The following is a 19,380-nucleotide window of genomic DNA, read 5'->3' as shown; positions in this document are numbered from 1 at the left end:
TAATCATATTGGAAGCCATTTCATGACCTGCTTCCTGCAGAAAATGTTTAAGGAGTGAATGCATTTAAATACCGGTCTGCTCTTTGGACCTAAATGTTGTTAATGTAGGGTGAAAAGAAGTCTCGGTGAAGTATCTGTTCTTGTACACCAACATGAAGTTTCACTCTAAAAAACCCTTTAGTTAGGTGAGAGACAGCAGGCCAAGAGATGCCGCTTAAAGCTCTTTGAAATAACAAAGTCTGAGTTTCAGTATTTTCAAGTACTTGAATACCATGGCAACAAGAGCTTCAATGCTTGAGATAATTGGGGACAGAATTTCACACGCTTCCCTAGGAGGAGGCAATAGTCCTCTGAGGGTTTTGAAGTGGTCTACAAATCTGAGGCGGTCATGGGTGCTTGTCAAAGAGAATTTCTCTCCCTGGACCTGACCTTCCCAGTTACTAGCCAACAACCAGAGTACTTTGCTGTGCCCCGTTCCCTCTAGCAGATTCCCAGATCTGTGTGGGGTACATCCTGTTGGAGTGCATCCTAATTAAAGTTGCCGTCTCTGTGAAAACATTTGCTGGCCTACAGCAAAATCATGCTTAACTCCAGACAAGATCTAAGGTGGTGGTTTTTAAAACACGAAGTTCCAGTCAAGCAGCAGAGTTGAAAGTGCAGAGGGCACTAGATGCCCTAGCTGAGAGGGCATCTCTTCATACCCAGACCATGATGAGAATCATGGGCAACCCATCCCAATCCCAGAACCAGCTACATAAATGTTATTGATAGAGACATGCAGCTTATTGTTTGCTTTTGAGAGGCATGAGACATTGTAGGTAGCAAGATGAGCAAGGACGTGCTGACATCTTGGAATTGGGATTAAGTTACAGCATAATCAAAATTTGCTAAACCTGGGAGAATCTCCTCATCACCTCTCTTGCTGGGGTTATGAGAGGCATGGCTCCCTGAGTAAGGAATAAAACATTGTTTTCTGTGATGGACTGTTTTAACATGAGGGTGTTTGAAGACCCTCAGATGCTTTAGTCAAGGAGTTGCTCAAATGTAGCTGCCCTCTAGACACAGGTGACATTCCTGTCTCAAAAGTGGCAGTATGAGAGTACTGTGCCTGTGGTACATAAATTGGTTTAGCATTCTGTATTATTAAAATGGTGGCACTCACTTCTCCCACTTAATTTTCTAAAAACCATAATTTACTCCTTTCTTATCTTAACAGCACCTGAAAAGAAAAGAAAGTGCAAAGGAGGTGTTTCCCTCTATTGGTTCATCTTCACCATACCTCTCTCCCATTCTGCTTCCTCCGTATAATCCCCAAGTGAAGATGAGTAGCCTGCTGCGAATATGACGTCTCTGACTAGTGTCATTGCCTCCCACCAGTCCGAGTGGGTGTCCTTCACTGATGAGCTGCTCCTCCCTGTTAACCCACGAGGTAAGCTGTCTCTGATTTTCTTTGAACCTTGTGAGACTTTCTTTGTTTGAATTAGACCAGCTACTGTCGTATATCTAGCATCACAGAGCTTGCCTTCTAAGAGGAAGCAGTATGTGCAGAGGTTGAATTATCTCCTGCTACCCCTACGTAATAGGAGAATTTGGGCCAAAAATGTAAAATACTCTCCTAATGTGAGATTTCTTTAGCATAGATCTATTACAGGGTTTGGATCTGTCCTTCAAGATTCAAGGCAGTATCCAGCTGACCGTGGAGGAAGCTTCCCCTATTATGAGTGCAAAACTATGCCCAATGTTAGTCTAAAAACTACATTAGGTAAAGGAAAATTTTCTACCTACATTCAATGGCAAATTTTAGATATTTCAGTAAAAACCAATGAAGTAGTGGTGAGTCCTACCAATCTTTCTATTTTGTCTCTATTTTAGGTAGCACTGCGGAGCCTCTGGAGAAATGTTTTTCTTCCTCAGACACCTCCTCAGAAGGGAACCACAATGCAGATGGAGAATTTCAAGACCTTTCCCACACAGAGCTGGAAGATGCAGCTGACCAACCCAAGGTGGATTCTGCTGTGCTTGGGAACCATGTGTGTCCCAGCGCTGATCTGTCGTCATCCATCAGTGCTTGGGTTCAGTTTGAAGATGCACCATGGACCAGTGCTCCATCGACTCACCCGCAAGCAGGTGAGGCAAATGCATGAAGGGATCCATTCCAGTAACATAACAAAAATCCTGTAGGCTCTCACTGTATTCTTCCTTGCTCTTTGATTTCTCAAAGGTTGAACTTTGACTCGTTTGTACTGTATTTTAAAACAATTAATGTTATCAGAGTTTCAAAAAGTGCTCATAATTTCATTCTGGGTTGAACTAGCAGTATTTTCTTTTTGTAAAGAAAATGAAAGGCTTCTGTGATTCATTTCACCTATGTCTTGACCCTGGAGACTGCCAAAATGCATTCATGGGGAAACGGCATAGTGCTGTTTTCAGTAGTGACATTTCTTATGAACAGCCATCTAAAAAGTCTGAGCCATGTTTGCCTCTGTAATCTGGAACTGAAAGAATGGTGATCACTGTCCTCTGTGGTCATAGTCTTATCTGCTCATAGGCCCCGTATGGTTTTTGCAAGAAGCTTAGTGAGACCAACAGCTAGTGTGCCCATGCCCATCAGTCCTTTCTGCTGTCTTTTGACGGTATGATTTAGCAGCTGGAGAATTACAAAGACAACCATAGTTGACCCTAATTCTAGGACTGCATGCACTTTTCTTCAAATGTAAAAGTTCTTTCTGATATGCTTTAAACGTGCATGGAAAGCCCCTGGCTTGCCTCCTCAGCTTATGCTACCTCATATGGCTATATGAGCTTCTAGCTTTTCTGTATGAACAGACTTTTGTCCCTCCTTGCAGGAGGCTGTGGAGTAATTGCCCAAGAAAACATTAGTTTACTTTTTCATGTTTAAATTGAGATTCTTTCTTAATAATTCCAATTCGTTACTGCTAGTTATTAAAGCAGTTTAAAGAGCTATAGCTTTACTCTGCTCACTGAGTCCATCAAATACTCCCTGTGACATGAATAATACTTCTGTCAGAAAACTTGGATTGGCAACTTTGGGTTGGGTTTTGAGTAAAACCCAACAGCTTTCCATCTGCTCTTTTTATGGGTACTACAGACCCGTCCATTTGAGACAATGGTTAGACCTTTGTGCAGGAGAAGTGGGTGAATCTTCAGGCAAGAAGAAGTTTCTCTTAAGCTCTGCTTAAGACCTTCTTATATTTATTTGTTGGTTATTCTTCTTAGTTGTAAGTACTTACTGATCCTGGTGATGAGGAGAGAAGGAAGAGCACCCGTAACTGTAAATCTGTAAAACTGAGGTGCTCTCCATTACTTAATTTCATGGTTAGGTGATCCTTACTCTTACTCATACAGCCACATACTTTTTCACATGGAGCTGTTGGTTGCTCTGACAACATATTTCCTCTCTAATGTTGTGATGTCCTTGTTGATTGGAAAACTCTAAGTGCACCTGCTTATTAAATGAAAAAAAAATTCTTTGCTCAGCCTGGATAAAGCTAGCCATAACAAAGAGACTTCCATAAAACTAATTTCATGGTGTATTACTTGATTTCCCATCCTTAAAGGGATGTGGCCCAGTCCTAAGGTATGTGCTTAGCAAAAGCACTGCCTCTTGGTTTGTGTTTTCAGTCATAGAGGACACTAGGTTGTAGGCAGAGGTCTAGGATATCCAAAAGAGCTGATCAGAGAAGACTTTCCAAAAGCATTGCGGTTTTGAAGAAGGCACCCATTTGTGCCCTTATAAAGGCTTGTCCTAAGTGATCCATGCCACTGGTGGGGTATTTACACACTAATTTTTAGCATCTGACTGAGATTCATGGAGGAGGATGGTTCCCTGGGCAGTCAGATCAGGATGTACTCCATGTAATCCTTGCGTGGGAGGCTGTTATTCTTTAACTATATAGGAACCTTAAGGAGGTGTTGTGGATATTTTAAAATCCTTATTTATGAGCTAGTCCCACTTCTGTTCTGGACCCTGTATTATAAATGGCCAGCCCGGTGCAGCTGACAGCCTCTAAAGGGAAGGTCGTGGGGCAGAAGAGATGACAGCTCTTTGTCTCTGGCCATCTACTATGAGGGGCGTTTGACAGCGAGAGGTAGGATAAACTTCAGCCTTGTTGTTCTCAATTAATCTGCAGGTCACGTCTTTTTTGTTATGGGGCGGCAGCAAAACTGGAGACTTTGTGTTATAACCACGATACGCTGACACGCTCAGTGGAAAGCCCGTGGTGACAGCACTTATTCATTTCCAGTAGCAAACAGCCCGCATAAGAACAATAGCGAATAGCCAGTTGGGGGGTGGGGGGGGGGAGTATAAAGGCCAAGCATGGACAGACGGATTGGTGTGAGAAGGATGGAGACGTTTGAAATCTGTTTCCTGTGCAGGCAGCTGTGAAGAGCAACGTCCTGAAGGCTCAGCACCCCTGGCCACGTTCCTGTCAGGGCTCCAGCGCTGTTAGGAAATCGTCTGGCTGTCTGTCCACGCTGAAGCAGCTGCACATCTGACTAGATAATTATCCAGGCTGATGGCCAGGCTGCCTGGAAACACATTTTGAAAAGGTCTTGCAAAGTGGCATTTCCAGAGTGCCGTGAGAGCGGAGAGGATGGGCCCTAGGAGAGAGAGATGCTGTCTTACTCTGACCCTAGGGTTACAGGATTTTTGCACAGGTTCCCCCAAAAGCAAATCTCTGTCCCAAAGTGCTCACAGTCTAAAAAAATAGTAATTTAAAGACAACTGCCATGTAGTGATTATCCTATAGGAAACACATTTAAAAGAAAACCAAGGCTAATGCTGGACCCTTGTTGTTCTGGGAAAAGTGAAGACATTATTGGGGGAGCAGAAGTTTGGGGGACTAATAGCAAGAAAAAGGGCTGAAAACACAGGCAAAGAATTTGAAAGGTGAGAAGAAAGGTCAAAGCCTGAGGTAAAGAAATGAAAGGCACCCGTTGTGAGCCTCATAGTGGAAATTATCTTTATTTAAGACATTTTTGTAAACCCTTCATTCTACTAGGTTCAGGCAGAGTAAATGCTAGGCAAAATCTTTCTTTCAAAGTATTTCTGCTTTTCAGGTTTATGCATAGATAACTGACAGCTGCCAAATCATGTGGAGTTCTCCCTGGGAAGCAGTAACTCTTGAGCAAGGGCACAGAAATATTTCGTCACAGAAATGTTGCATTGCGGTGCCCTCTTCCCCATTTTCTTTTTGCTGGGAAAAGAAGAAATTTGATTTTTCTGATAGTTACTATCAGGCTAGTCAAACTGATACTGCAGAAGTGAAAAATGAGAGTTTTAGGCTCACCCAAATGTTCCTTTCACAAACGTTACATAATCTGTAAATGATCACAGCCAGCCGGTGACATAACATTTGCATTTGTTACACAATGGGCCTCCAGCTCGCAATCTCATATTCTGTCGGTGTTAGCTGCACTCTTGAATTGAATGAGGTATTCAGCAAGGCACCAAAATTAGAGCAAAGCAAGATGTGTTACATCATCTGTTACACACACACCCCCCCCACACTTCTTCCCGAGAGCTTGTCTGGTTTTAAATGGCTCAAGTAACTTGAACTCCTACCATACTGTCCTAAAATCAGAAAAATCGGAGGTCCTGTGCGATAGGAAAGGAAGTGATGCTAACCAGGTTGATTGTAATACAGTGTAAGGATCAAGGACAGGTCCTCAAACATCAAAGAGGAAGGAATGCTTAAAGGTAAATCTGCATATCAAAAGCCAATCCATTGCATTAGGAACAAACACGTCAAGGAGGGTAAAATGCCTGTGGAAGGAAACATTTTTCAGTTTGGGAAACAATGAGTTGATTTTCAGTATCCTATGCATGCTACAGGATTTGCATGTTAGGGACAGTTCTGGCACTGGTCATGGAACAGTCTTTCAACACTAATAGATTTCTGAGAAACTCCTGCAGCTGAAAGGCCATAACTCTGCATCTATTGACGTAGAGACCAAATTCCAAATTTCTAGGGAAAAACCCTACCTCATTTAGGAGTTTGGTCGCAGCACTTCCAGGAATCTGGAGAGCAGCAGGAGCATCTGAAGAGGGACCTAAACATGCGTAGATGTTTACTTTTGCTTGTCTCACTTTTTGAGATTAATAGATAGTTTTTTGGCTCAGCATAGGGGAAAATGCACTTTTCCCAGTTCCAAGGGTTAGTGATGGGGAACCTAGAACAGTCATAGGTGGAAGTTGACTGTAGTAAGATTTTAAAGAACATCTGTTGCAGAAAAAGCTCCCTCTGGTTATGGTTTTCCAAATTACAAGTCTCTTTCTTTAGAAAAACCAAATAATTATATTCTTCCAAAGTGGCACAACTTATCTGGAATAAAATTAATTTGCCCTTATATAGAAGTATTCTGCAACGCTATTCCAGTCAGTCTCCCTCTTGGACAAAAATTGGTTTCGGAAAGCACAAAAGTTGACAGTATATGAGTTATTAAATCTTATGTGTTTCTAAATGAGCTTCTGTTTTTCGTATTGCTGTGACTGACTTTAGACAAAAACAGAAACACTGCAAATCTAAGATCTTTTTTTATAAAATAATTCCACAATTTCTAGAATTCCAGATATAAAACACACTTAAAAACTTGGCTCTTGCTACTGGTTCACGTATGGAGCTCAGCTTTTCAGCTTGTCCTCTATGTCCCAGTAAAGCACTCTGTCCGTCAAAGCAATTTCAGGTGAAATTTTAAGGGTGGCTTTTCAGATGCCTCATGCCATGTTTAACAAAAGGGCTGAGAGAGGGACCGACAGATTATAATCATACACTTGTCATCCTTTCTCTACAGGCATCGAGCACAATGCAGTGCAGAATTACTGGAGGGAGAAGCGAGGGGTTTTGTCTAACACAACAACTGTCAACGTGTGCGATAAGGAGACAGATCTCCTGACTTTCAGCTCCTCGTCCTTAGGCATGACTCTGCTTAGAAGCAGCTCAGTATATAGGCTCACAGCTGTACAAATATAAATATATTAGTGCCTGCTTACCTGAGGGTAACAGTGCAGCTGTATAAAATAAATGTGCACTTCTCAACTGGCAAGGCAGGGAGCACTGCTTGGATATTCCCTCTATGCACACAGCAAGGTTTCCGTAATGAGGTGGTGTCCCGTCATACCACTTGGATGGAGCAGAGAGAGATAAATCCTCTTTAACATTAAATTGCCATTTTCTTCCAAAGTATCTGTCAACCTAATAAGGGTTGTTTATGTATTACATGCTGAGAAATGAACCTCTGTGTCAGTAGTTGTTCTGTAACTGCAAGATTTGGGGGGCATTGAGACCTTTGTTGGTTTAAAAGATAAACGTAGATATACTAACTTAGAAAATAGTTATTATGCTGACATTAAATTAGAATTAGTCTTGACCAGTACACCTTTCCTTAGTTCAGGAAGATTTTTTTACCACATCTTTTTTTTTTTTTTTTTTAATTTCCTCACTAGAGTCACCCATTACTCCTAACATTCAACTGATATTGTGGGCAAAGAGTATACAATACAAACAGTATACAATACAATTTCATAGCAGTGGATGTATAAGATTGTGTTCTGAACTCTGGATGATGGTTAGGCAGCACTTAACTGCTTGACATGCAAGTCTGGCAAGTGAGTAGAACAGGATTTTTGGCCTACACCAAGCAGAAATGTGACGTGGTTTATTCAGATTGGCGCACTCCATCCTGCATGTTTAGAAACAAAAGCCATTTCTAGTGCACATCAGTAGGTCAACTTCAGTTTGTTTTTATACTCCTTCTCCCTTATGGAGAATTCCTGAGATGAGAACTACATTTGATTGGGTGCCATAGATAGGGAATGCTTAATTAAATATAATAAAACCACTTTATAAAAATCTGTGGTACTATAAAAACTCTACCATGTTGCACAACACAGATATTCAGATCTTGTCAGAAGTGGCAGAAACATGAAATCTTCCCGTTCTGAAAAGTCACAGCTCCTGCAATACTTGAACAACAGGAAAACATACCGCTGCGAGCAGTATGGGATCTAAGGCAGAGAGCTGAATAGCGCTGGAGGGTAACAGTGCCAGGCACTAGCTAAGTTGCTGTGTGTTTGTTATAAAATAACTGTGTTGCTGTGGATGTTGGGATTTATATTTACAGAGTTTCAGTACACTGATATAGCGTGTCTTTGGAATAGTTGTGGTCTTCCGGAAGATTGCCCTCTAAGTCTCTAACCGATACTTGTTTGTTTTCTGCATCCAGTGTCTCCATCAAAAGCACCCAGCTGGACTTCCCCCTCCTCCAACTCTTCTGAGAGGCAAACCCGTGCCTCGGAGAGCAGCTGGACAACCAACTCGGAGGATACCAGCAGCCCAAGCATTGCTCCCTCCTACACAGATCTGCAGTCAATTAATACTGAGGACTTGACCAGTGGTGGAACGTCTGCAGCAGATTCAGCTGGTAAGAGGGAAGCCTTCAAGCTTCCATCTCAATCTTTTTGATGCTACTCAAACTCACTGTTCAGAATTGAGCTACAGGGAATAGAGCCAAAGCAGAACAAACTCAAGGATTAGGCAGACTAACACTTTGTTCTAGTCCAGTTCCCAAAAAATCATACCTGGCTTTGACACATCCCTGATATGTGCAGGATCCCAGAGTAAGAGCTAAATGCAAATAGGTACCTGTTGGTGGACTTGTCTGAGTGAAACGTTGGAGAATTTCTGGTTTTTGCATACCACATCAGCTTAAGCTGATCTAGGAGCTAGTTCTCAGTATATTGTGGGAGAAGCTGGATGCCCTTCCTGAACTTCCATGCAGAATTTTTCTTAACTTGCCAGTGTATTCAGCTGAGGCAGGTCCAACTCTGCGTGCCCTTCTCTGCTTCAGTGAGTGCCGAGACACAGATCCAGGCTGCTGGATGCATTCTTTGCACTGTGCTTTGCACTGTTACTGTAAAGTAATGCAGAGAGAGTGTAGGAGATGACAGAGGGTGGTTCAGTAGCAGATTTTGATCATTTAAGGATCCTTTATCTGACCTTCTTAGGATCTATTCAGATGGTGTTTTGACTGTGCAAAAATGTGCTGCATGGCATTGTAGCTCCTTGCTCCTCAGTTGTACTCTAGATAATCTCTGAACCAGGAGAAATAAAGCAGAGTAGTGCCACGCATGTCATGCAGAGTTGGGTTGATGAGAACTCCTGAATGACAAAGCAGACTTTCACGGAGCATAAGAAGAGCTGGCATGTCAGGACACAAAAAGGAAAAAAATACACAGCTCCAGGAGGAAGCACCTGCAGTATGTTGGAAGCTGTTCACCCCAAGCTGAGGAAGGTCAGTAGCTACCCAGTTTGATGAAAACCAATTCACTGGTGTCATGATAGCTCAGACACGTGAGGTATTTAATGTGTTTTCTCTCAGGTGGTGAATGTAACAATATCTGTGAAATAAGATCTGTTTTGGGAGAATGGACTTCCTAAGCCCCACTGAGGTCATATTCCCTTCCATGAGAAACATATACATACATCACCTGAAAAGAGTGTTATTTGATGGTTCAGTGCAACTGGGTTGGACATCAAGGCAGGTTCGTAAACAGCAGCATGGTGGGTACTGGCTGGGTACTTAAGGATTTGTGGTGTGGTATTTACTTTGGACAAGTAGAGACCTTTCTTTCTTCAAATAATACAGTTACCACAAGTCTGTCTGACCGTTTTTATTTTAGAATACTCTGCTTGTCTGTACCTTCAAGTTTGGAAACCACTGGTAGAAAGGTAGAGTAGGCAAGCTGGCATTGTGTGCCAGCTGTTTGGATGCCAGCGTGGGCATCAGTTCTGTTCTGATGAGCTCATGTCTATTAGGGTGAAGTGTAAGAGTTCTCATCTGGAGTATGTGCTGGATATTGCTGTTTTATTGATTTGGTATAGGTTGCCAAAGGGTGGCTGTTGTCACTGGGACTGACTCCGCGTGAGCAAGGGAAATGAGGGATGCCCAGTTCATATGTAACTTTGCATCATATACAGAAATGAAAGGCAAAAGTGCTGCTGTATATCACTGGCATACATATGGAATTATTTGCTATATATGGCCAAAAAAGAAGTTGGTACTTCAGTAAAAGCTTTGTATGCAACCTTCTTACTCTTCTTTCTTTCCCAGTCAGTCACAAACTGACATATTTATTAGCAAAACAGGTACAAAAATATCATTCCAATCACCTATAAATTTTTAAAAGTAAAAAAGTAGGTAATATAGGCAAGGCTGTGTCATTAGCTAAAACATAAGATACACTACCTTAGTGGTACTGGAACTTGAAGAAAGAAATACATTGAGCCTTCCTACCACCAGGTATGGAGTTAGCAGAAGGGCAGCATGAACAAAGCGCATCTGCTTGTTGCTGTTCATGGGATGTCTCACAGCCCACCCCGCGAGGTGCCTGCTGGCATCAGGCAAGGTTTGTGGAGGGTGAGGGAGCTGAGGACCTGGTGGCCATGGAACTGTTGTACAGTTCTGGCTGCTTTTCTGTTGTTCACTCCACCTTCATCCCACCCTTACAGTGCATAAGTAGACAAAAATGCTTGATCGCTTTCCGCTCTCCTTCCTCTCTGCCCCTCTCCAGAAATTCAGTTATTCAAACCTGACTTGATTCAAGCATTTGATTTGCATTTCTCTTCTCAAAAGACTGGCTGCCTCAGTCTGTAGTGGAGTTTGAAGGCTCCATCAAGGCAATGAAATAACATTTATTTTTGCCATGAAGGAGAAGAAAGGAAACCTCATGCTCTATGTGATGGTGAAATCATGTTGACTGTTAGCTAGTATGTTGACTCCAAGGTCAAGCTTGATGGAGGGGGAAAAAAAAATCAGATTAATTTCACTGCTAAAAATCCCAACAAAAATAAGAAATCCATTTTTTATCTACTTAGTTTTGGTAAAGAATCGAGTCTATAGGAGTAGCTCGGGTTTAATATTGTTTCAAGCGAGAAAAACCTACTGGTGAGAAAAGCATGAAAAAATTCTACTTAGTGGTCAGGCACTGAGTAAAATAACTATCCTAGCTATGGTGAATTTTTATTGCCTGAAAAGCATAGAAGAGAATCCGTGATACTCTGTTCTGTAGTTTCACCACTTGTCTTGAATGTATCCTGCGTGCAAAACGCTTAAACATCAACTGCCTGTCAAAGTTCGGGGCACGAGGTTTTGTGTGGGAGCAGATGACAGCCTGAGGTAGGTCTGACCGCAGGCATACACAGAGTCAGGTCCCAGCAGTGAGAATGCACATCTTGGTGTCCAGGGCTGGTAGGCTCCAAGCAGGTGAAATTGGCTGGGAATCAACTTTCTCACAACTGACAGAAGATTTGAGTGTAAAACAATTCCGTGGGCTTGAGCTTTGGCTAGCGCATGTGTTTATGTAAGATATGACCTAGGAAGATATCCGAGAAAGATGGTAGAGACCTGAACAATCCCAGCCTGAGAGTTTACCCTCACTAGGGGGGGGACTGCAGGAAGCCTCCAGACTGATGGAGTCAGGATAAGCTCAGTGATGCCCTGTAAAGGCAGCAGAGTTCACAGCAGCGAAGGTAAATATTGCATGAGGAGAGCTGAAAAAGAAGATTGCTTTTCAATCAAAGTGCAGCCAGAAGATGCTGCACTTTATTGCTGTGCTAGTTTGAACTCTGTCACCAAGAAGCCTTTTATATTCATCTCTGTCAGCATGGGGGCTATTTTAGCCTGCAGCAGCTAGCCAATAAATTTGGGTCAAGTGATAGCAGACTGCCCATTTAATGTGAGCATGTTTATATGGTTATAACAACAAGCACTTTACAAAAGCTGGGGTTTCACAGTGTGTGTGAAGCTGTATTTGGTACTGGTGAAGTGGCCCGTTGCCTCAGAGCTTCCTACCATGCCTTGCCATGCCGCTCAGCTTGGATCAATGAGCATGGAAGGAAGCGGGAACTTTTGGCATTTGTGCTGTACTCTGCAAGATAAGTAACACAGGACATCTCTGTTACTGATACATACAAGTATTTATTCGTTCTGAAGCAGATGCCTGTCTCAGCTTTCAAAAAAGGCCAAATATCTACATGTCAGAGGAGCATGGGAGAGGCCTTCTTGTAGCTGCGATTATAGATCTGGAAGCGCTGGGATCTGTTCTGAGGTTGTTCACGCATATGTCACAGCTTGATTTGGATTTCTGCGTTTCACCATTCATCTCTGAAATCATTTTCTTTCATATAAATTAAAATTAAATGTTGACTCCTATACAAAATAAAAATAATTGTATATGATCAATACATGTATAATAAAATAGATGATACATTTGCATAGATCATAAATTATATATTCCATTATAAACTTAATAGAATATATAATAAGTTCTATCTATATTATATAATAATGCTCTGTGTGTGTATGTGTGTATGAGTATATATAAAAAGCCTTGTAGACATAAGTTTCCTGATAGCTATTTTAGGTACGTTGTTGCTAGTTCTGTTGTTGTTTCTGTTGTGATTTGTATCTTAGGAGAGCTGCAGCTACGCCATGTTTGATGTTGACGGTTCAGTTTGCTGACCAGTTGTTCTGTTTGGCATTCTCCTGAAGCTCTGGGACTACTGGGATACTGAGGAAATTGCTATGTTGTTATTTTCTGAGAACATCTGCATGTTTGGAGATAGAGGGTTGCATGTGTGACCCCTAACTGCTCAAAATCCAGAAAGTTAATAAATAGCACAAGGAATCAATTCTGAGAATGTTGTTGTTTTCAAAGTAAATTGTATGGTTTAAGGAGGTTCTGCTGCTTCTATTTTAAAACTTGGAGATGACAGTTCTGGCAAGCTCAGCTCCAGCTACTTCTTGAAGGTAATGGAGGGCAGGTACTAACTTTTCAAACCTTTTCCCGATGCTTTTCTGCAGTAGTTCTCTTACAAATATTTTTTCTGTAACTGTAGCCAGCTAGATACTGAGTCCTGATACGATGATTGCAAGAATGGTGTTCTGTAGGTTTCAAAGAAGTGACTTTGAACAGATTATACAGCTGTGCAATGTGTTTGCACTGAATGCCAGAAACAGGCTACAAGCTATGAAGATATTCCATGTTAATTACCAGAGAAAGGGGGAAAATAGCGTATGCTAAGGGTTACCACCTTCCACCCAGAACTGCACTTCAGTTATGCTGTGTAACTACTAACCAGGTTGTTCTGGTGTCCCAGTCCCAGACACATGAAAAAATGTGTATGTGAGAGCCTGCCAAAGCCAGCTGGAGAGCCTGCAGAGAGGAATGTTGAACCCTTGCTTCAAGGAGGAGGGGACTCCAGAATACCATGAGCAAATAGCACCTAAAATGTGTTCTTGCACAACTCCAACCTGTAAGGGCTAAATTCAGCACCAGAGGCAGGGGTTTTTTTTCTTCCTCATGTCCGATAACCAGCCACCAGCTAGCAATTCAGGAGTTTTATATCCTAGCTGTCATCCCATATTTTTTCTCAAGGCATTTCTAACTTCTTTAAGAGTAATACATTGGTAGGGCAGAACTGGGAAGCTAGGTCTAGATAATTCATAGCAGTAGAAAAGTTTTGATCCCACATCAGACCTGTGTACTGGAAATCAGCTCCTCTTCAACACTTCATGGCCGCGTTAAGGAATCCACAGTATCCCAGTGACCTCTGCAGCAGTGTTGAATCCTCATCCGTGTTTTGCAGCTGGGGAGCCTGCAGCTCCATTGTGCAGGCTGGACCTAGGTGAAGTAGAAATGGTCTTTGCTGTATAGCCTGGCAGTCTTGCTCTCTGAAGCAGCCGGAGATTGCAGGTATAAGCAGTGGACCAGAGTCACTGTCTCAGTCCCTCCTTATGGCAGGAAGGAAATGCACAGAAGATCTGTCAGGAGGAAGGGGGAAATGTTAGAATGAGGAAAGAACAGGTACAACAATAAGCAAAAGTTTATTTCTGTCTAGTCAGTAGAGAGAATAACAAAATAAGCTCGGTCTGCAGTCATCTGATTCATAGACTTTAAGGTCAGAAGGGAGGACTATGATATCATTATTATCATCTGATCTGGCCTCCTGCATGTCTCGGGCCAAAGAACCTCACCCAGTCATTTCTGCACCAAACCCATAACTTCAGTTTGAGATATAGCATATCCTGAGCAAATATCTCCATCATATTTTTCTGATTAACATCAACTGCAGCAAAGTTTGCCCCTGTTCAGCTATCTCCAACCCTTCAAAACTTCAGTTTTAAAAAGGACTGTCCTAGTGATAATACTTAAAGCAGAACTGAGATGTCACTGAGTTCAGCTCTTCCAGCTCTTGTGTCCTCAGCTGGGGCTAAATGTAGTCTCTGAACCTCAAAAGTTTCAATATCTGCCTCATCTGTGCCCCAGATTAGTTATCTTCTCTATTACTCTGCCTCCTAAAGAAGAGTGGTTGAAGCTGCTGTAGGACTATCAGATTTTTGCTTTTTCTTCAGGAATGATGAGGAATTTCAGGGTGCAGGAGGAAGGGATATAACATCGCTCTCATAGCAAGAAAGGAGCTAGAAGAAAGCTCAAAAGGGTTTGTTCCTACTAATTCCTACTAGGCTGAGTCTTATCCTGCTTACTCCTGTGAATTAATCAGGCCTCCCTTGCTCCTCCACATTCTGAGAACACCGGGTCTAAGACAGCAAAGAGGCAAAGTGTGAGAGGAGAAAGTGGTAACATGAAAGAACTGGGTCTGATTTTCATTGTTGCTTAGAAATGTTTTAATTAAAAACATATTTATTTTAAAAAATATATTAAAAATATAGTAATTTTGCTGTGTTTTCTTGCCTGCATGCCAGCATAGAATCAGTTCTGATCTCATCCATGTCATTGGCCCTGCGCTGCAAACAGCTAAAGGAGCATCTTAGTTCAGGTGCCGAGTTTTCTCCTCGTGGCTATTCTGAAGAGCAGGCTACACTAACTGTGGATTTGTAGCAGGGTTATACTTTGTTATAAAAGAGCTGAGTGCTGAGCCTACATGTTCTTGATGAATTTTACTCTTTCCACACCTATTCACCGGTGGTTTTAGATAGTCAGACCAGCTGAAAGGAAGGTGGACAGAATTCCAGCCTGTCATGGGACTGACCTGCTGATCTCCCTTTATGTATGCAGTATCCCAAGAGAAGAGATGTGGGTAGATGCTTTGTAGTTTATCTCATGCCAGTGAGACAGACTAGGTGGTATGAGACCCCCTATTTGTGTTTGTAAGGCTGTGATTCCTCAGCCACGGTGTTTACATTGGCTCCAGTTGCTCTCTAATACATTGCAGAAAGCCACATGCCTCTGTGATAAGCCAGAGGAGTTCAGCAGGAGATTTTGCAGCTGGGCAGGACATTTCAGTTTGAAGCTTAATTGGAGATGGAATACTTAAGTGCAGCGGCTATCTGTGATTGCTGTGTTGAAAGAGGAAAGACTAGGTTTGTTTGGAGCAATTCTGCAGGATGCTAAATAGCTTCTGAACTTAAAGCCTCTGGGAGGGAAAAGCATCAAGGTATCTCCCCACATCCAGCTCTTTGGAAGTGGAAAACCTCAGTGGCAATCTTCAGCGGCGTTACCTCGCTTTTTGCATTCGGTTCCTGGCAGCATGCTGCTGTACCACTGACAGGAGGCAAAAATGGCACTATAGTGACAGAGCAGTGGTGCAGCACTGTCCCAGCTTCGTGCTGCACGGTGACGTGCAGCACGTGCTGCACGGTAGCCGGTCCCCCGCGGAGCTGGCTGCACCCCAGGGAACCTAATTCTGCAGCTCTCAGACAGCAGCGGGGTTCACTGCGGGGAGAAATTACCCACCTGAGAAATTGCCTTTTCCACTGTTAATTCTACGTGCCAGAGAAGTAAGCAAGGTTTCAGCAGTAGTACTAATTAACAGGAGCTGTAAATCATTTCATGTGCCCTTAATTAGAGATCCCAGTTCTGTGTGGAATTTCCTGTCTGAATACGAAGGCGCTGAATAGAAGTGGCAGTGTAAAACAGCAGGTGAAAAGGCTGGCAGGAGCAGACAGCAAGTAAGAGTGAGAAATTACATGATGCCCAAATGCATGGATTTGCTTGTTTCTTCCTTACTGTGGTACCATCTGAAACCTAAGAAAGGCTCGGGGGATCACTGGGCTATGCAGCACAGGAACTGGAAAAGTGCTGATGAACGCTTTTAGGGGATCAGTTCTAGAGTTGCCTTCTCAAAGAACAGTGTGGGATAAAATGGGAAGCAGGTTTGTTAGAAACAAGAAGAATGTAGGAATCATTTAAGCAAAACATCTAGCTTCTATGGGGACAATTTATTCTTTTGTGTTTGCTTAGGATCTTTTTGTGATTAGTTCTTTATGACCATTTTTATCAGAACTTCTGCCTCATTTATTCTTTTATTTGGCCCCAATGTTAGGGAAAAGATGTAACACTTTCTGCTCTTTCAAGACAGAAATGAACAGAGTCGGATGAGAGTACCGTAGGGAGATTGCTGATGTATGCCTTTACTTCAACATCTCCATTTTCTAGCTGATCTACCCTTGATCAAAGAAAATAATGCTAGAACACAGATATAACATGAATCTTGCATAATGAGATTGTTCATCAGTTATTAGAAGCAATTTGGTCTTAGTTGTCCTTATGTTTGACAGACGAGACCAAAATCCTCTGCCTAATCTTAGAACAGATATAAACTGATATTTGCATTATGACCGTGTTCATTACACGAGAGGAAGAGGAGACTTCGTGCTACTTTCTTCATTCTGATCTTGGTTACCAAGAGTGATCCTGGATTTTGTGATATGGATGCCAGTCCAATTTACTTGTCATAAACTTCCTAATGATGTTGCACTAAATCTCATGGAAACTGATTTGAACTAATCACTTAGGATTTGATTTTTATAAAAACTCTTTCAAGTGCTCAGCACCTATCGTGAAGGAGTCCAGATCTGGGTTTGGCACCTAAAACTTCTTCCAAAATATTCAGGTCCCAGCTATTCCTGTTATGGCGCAGCAAAATTTTCAAATAGCTGCAGCTCTGTGTGTTCCTCTCCAAATCCAGCCATTTAGTTTAGTGCCTAGAAGTAGAGTAGAGATCCTTCCAACATATGTCCTGTAGCTCTGTGTCTTCATGCACATTACAGGCTTTGTAGAAATTACACGGTTTAAGTGCAGGCTTTGGTCACCGATTTATTGAAGCTGGTGTATTTTCACGTGTAAACATTTCAGAGAGCTTTGAACATGATTCACTTAAGATCATAGGAATGGAAGCTATTTCCCAGGACACTGATGTAAATGTATTCATGACCGTTTCCTGTCCACGTGTTCCTGTGCCAATATTGTCTTTCACATAGCTTTTTGACCTCTCCAGTGCAAGCCCTTTAATATATTTATACAGTGTAACTATATCCCTCTCTGTTTTCATTTGCTAAACTGAATGAGGCAAGGTCTTTAGTATTCTGGTTCTCCATTCTCCTCCTCATCCTAGCAAGTCCTTCTCAGGTTGTGTTCTGTTTGAATTAATCTTTCTTGGATGTGGTGACCAAAATTGTGCCTAGACTGAGGTCTCACCATAGCCTGATACCAAGATATTAGTGTTTCCCTGTCTTCTGGAATTCTGTCATTGATACATCCCAGGATCTTATTTCCTTTTGTACTAGTGCATCAGGCAAGTACCATTATATTCAGATTGACTGTCTATATCCTAGATCGCTTTCTCTTATACATCATTGATGAGTTCCTTCATTATAACAAATGTATCTGTCCTTAAATGCCTGATTGTGAACTTTGTATTGTTCATTACATTTCATCTCATTTCTGTTACTTCAGTCCTCAAGATAAACCACTCCTTTCAGTAGGATGTTCAGGGCTTCCTTTATATACTCAGTTCCTCCTAATTGTGTGCATTCAGCAAATACCATTAGCATGTTCATTTCTGTGCCATGATCATTATTTTAAAATGTGGATAAACGTAGTCTTAATCATGTAGTCTTAATCAAGAAATTCTACTTGTAGCTGCTGTAACCTAACGTTTCTCTTAAAACTCAATGGCTATCTTCCTTTTAGATTGGTTTTTACTTCTGTCTTAATTACCAGTATCAGTCTCCGTTTGAACTCCTTCCCAGGTGGCACCACATTAAAAGCTTTTTCTAATACAGACAGATTTATTTTTTCTTCAGAACATCAGTTGTCAAGGAAATCTGTTAGGTTTGGCTGGAACAAACTACCTCTTTTAAAGCTAGCTTCCATCCCCTTTTTTATCTTCTGCTTTTCACTTTTTCCTTCCAAAGTCTTGCATACTATTGCAGTCAGACTTTCAGCTTGCATTTTTTTAAGTCATTTTTACCCCTTACAAATACAGTTACTCTATATGCTATTCTCCAGTTGTATGGTACCATCCTCATCTGAACTGATTCTTTTAAAATCCCTGTGATGAAAGCTGTACTTTCATATGTCAGTTCTTTCAGAGTTGCGGAATGGAGCTTATCAGACCTCCTGATCTGAGCACAGTAGCCTCTCCAAAATGTTTTCTTACCTCATTAATGTTAATTTCCATTTCCACTCCCTCCTTTTGGTTATCTAGCCTGCCTCCTGTGCCCTTATCACTATGTTCTGCATCGTCATTCTTATTAAAAAGCAGTGGCAAGGTATTAATTAGCTTTGGCACAATGTCTAGATGCGTTAATGTTTAATTATCACCACAGCCCCACTTCCTTGCTCTTTATATATGCATATATGTGGTTTGCTTTAGCTCCAGTATGTAACATTACCACCAGAGATTATTTCTGAGAAAGGCAGGGCCCACTGAAACCCAGCTTTCCAGGTTGAGTAGTCCTGTGTTGGCTTTATTGAGCTTTTATCTTCAATAAGAGTTCTAGTTGTAGGGGAGAATTAAACAGCAAGACTGACAAAATAAGTCATCTCTGTAAGAAACAGAAATATCCCTCATTTTGGTGGCTTAAACATGAGACCACGGATGAAGCTAAACCTGCTTTGAAAATCAAAAGACTAGGGCAGGATCCCTTTCTGTCAGGTTTACGTGCTGATTAGCGCATGCATAACCGAACTAACATTTGGGAGCGAAGGAAAGAAGCGCACCTTTGGCACTTACCTTAGAGCAGTGGCAGAACTGTGTTACCGCATACTGTGCACTCTGGGCAGGGGAGGAGCGTGGGGAGAGGAGCTGGAGGTGGGCAGAGGTGGCCGACGGTGGGGAGAGGGGCTGCACACAGGTGAGAGGCCCGACGTGCCAGGGCGCTGTGGAAGTGGTCAGGGGACCCTCTCAACTCTTCCTCCGCTTCTCTTCCCCTCCTTACTGCCTTCTGCTTCACCATGCCTGAGGACCTGTCTCCACAGCATCTCATGCTTGGCCCCTCACAGTGGTGGGTGGGAGCATGAGGGGAGTTGGGGCCAGGGTCTGTTTCTACGGC

At 42.2% G+C, this 19,380-nt stretch overlaps 1 protein-coding gene across 2 annotated transcripts in view; it reads left to right on the top strand.

The window, feature by feature from the left end:
• The window catches only part of STON2 (stonin 2), a 78,765-nt gene that overhangs the window by 17,087 nt on the left and 42,298 nt on the right, over positions 1–19,380 (top strand). For both annotated transcript variants that reach the window (XM_075503372.1, XM_075503373.1), the window contains exons 2-4: positions 1,217–1,429; positions 1,873–2,127; positions 8,248–8,445. In XM_075503372.1, coding sequence (XP_075359487.1) covers positions 1,342–1,429; positions 1,873–2,127; positions 8,248–8,445 — 541 coding nt within the window. In that variant the 5' untranslated portion in view covers positions 1,217–1,341. The remainder of the gene's footprint in view (positions 1–1,216; positions 1,430–1,872; positions 2,128–8,247; positions 8,446–19,380) is intronic.

This window comes from Mycteria americana, chromosome 5 (assembly GCF_035582795.1).
Source record: "Mycteria americana isolate JAX WOST 10 ecotype Jacksonville Zoo and Gardens chromosome 5, USCA_MyAme_1.0, whole genome shotgun sequence".
NCBI lineage: Eukaryota > Metazoa > Chordata > Aves > Ciconiiformes > Ciconiidae > Mycteria > Mycteria americana.
Note: the sequence above shows the minus strand (reverse complement) of the source record. Positions and strands in the feature narration are given on the sequence as shown.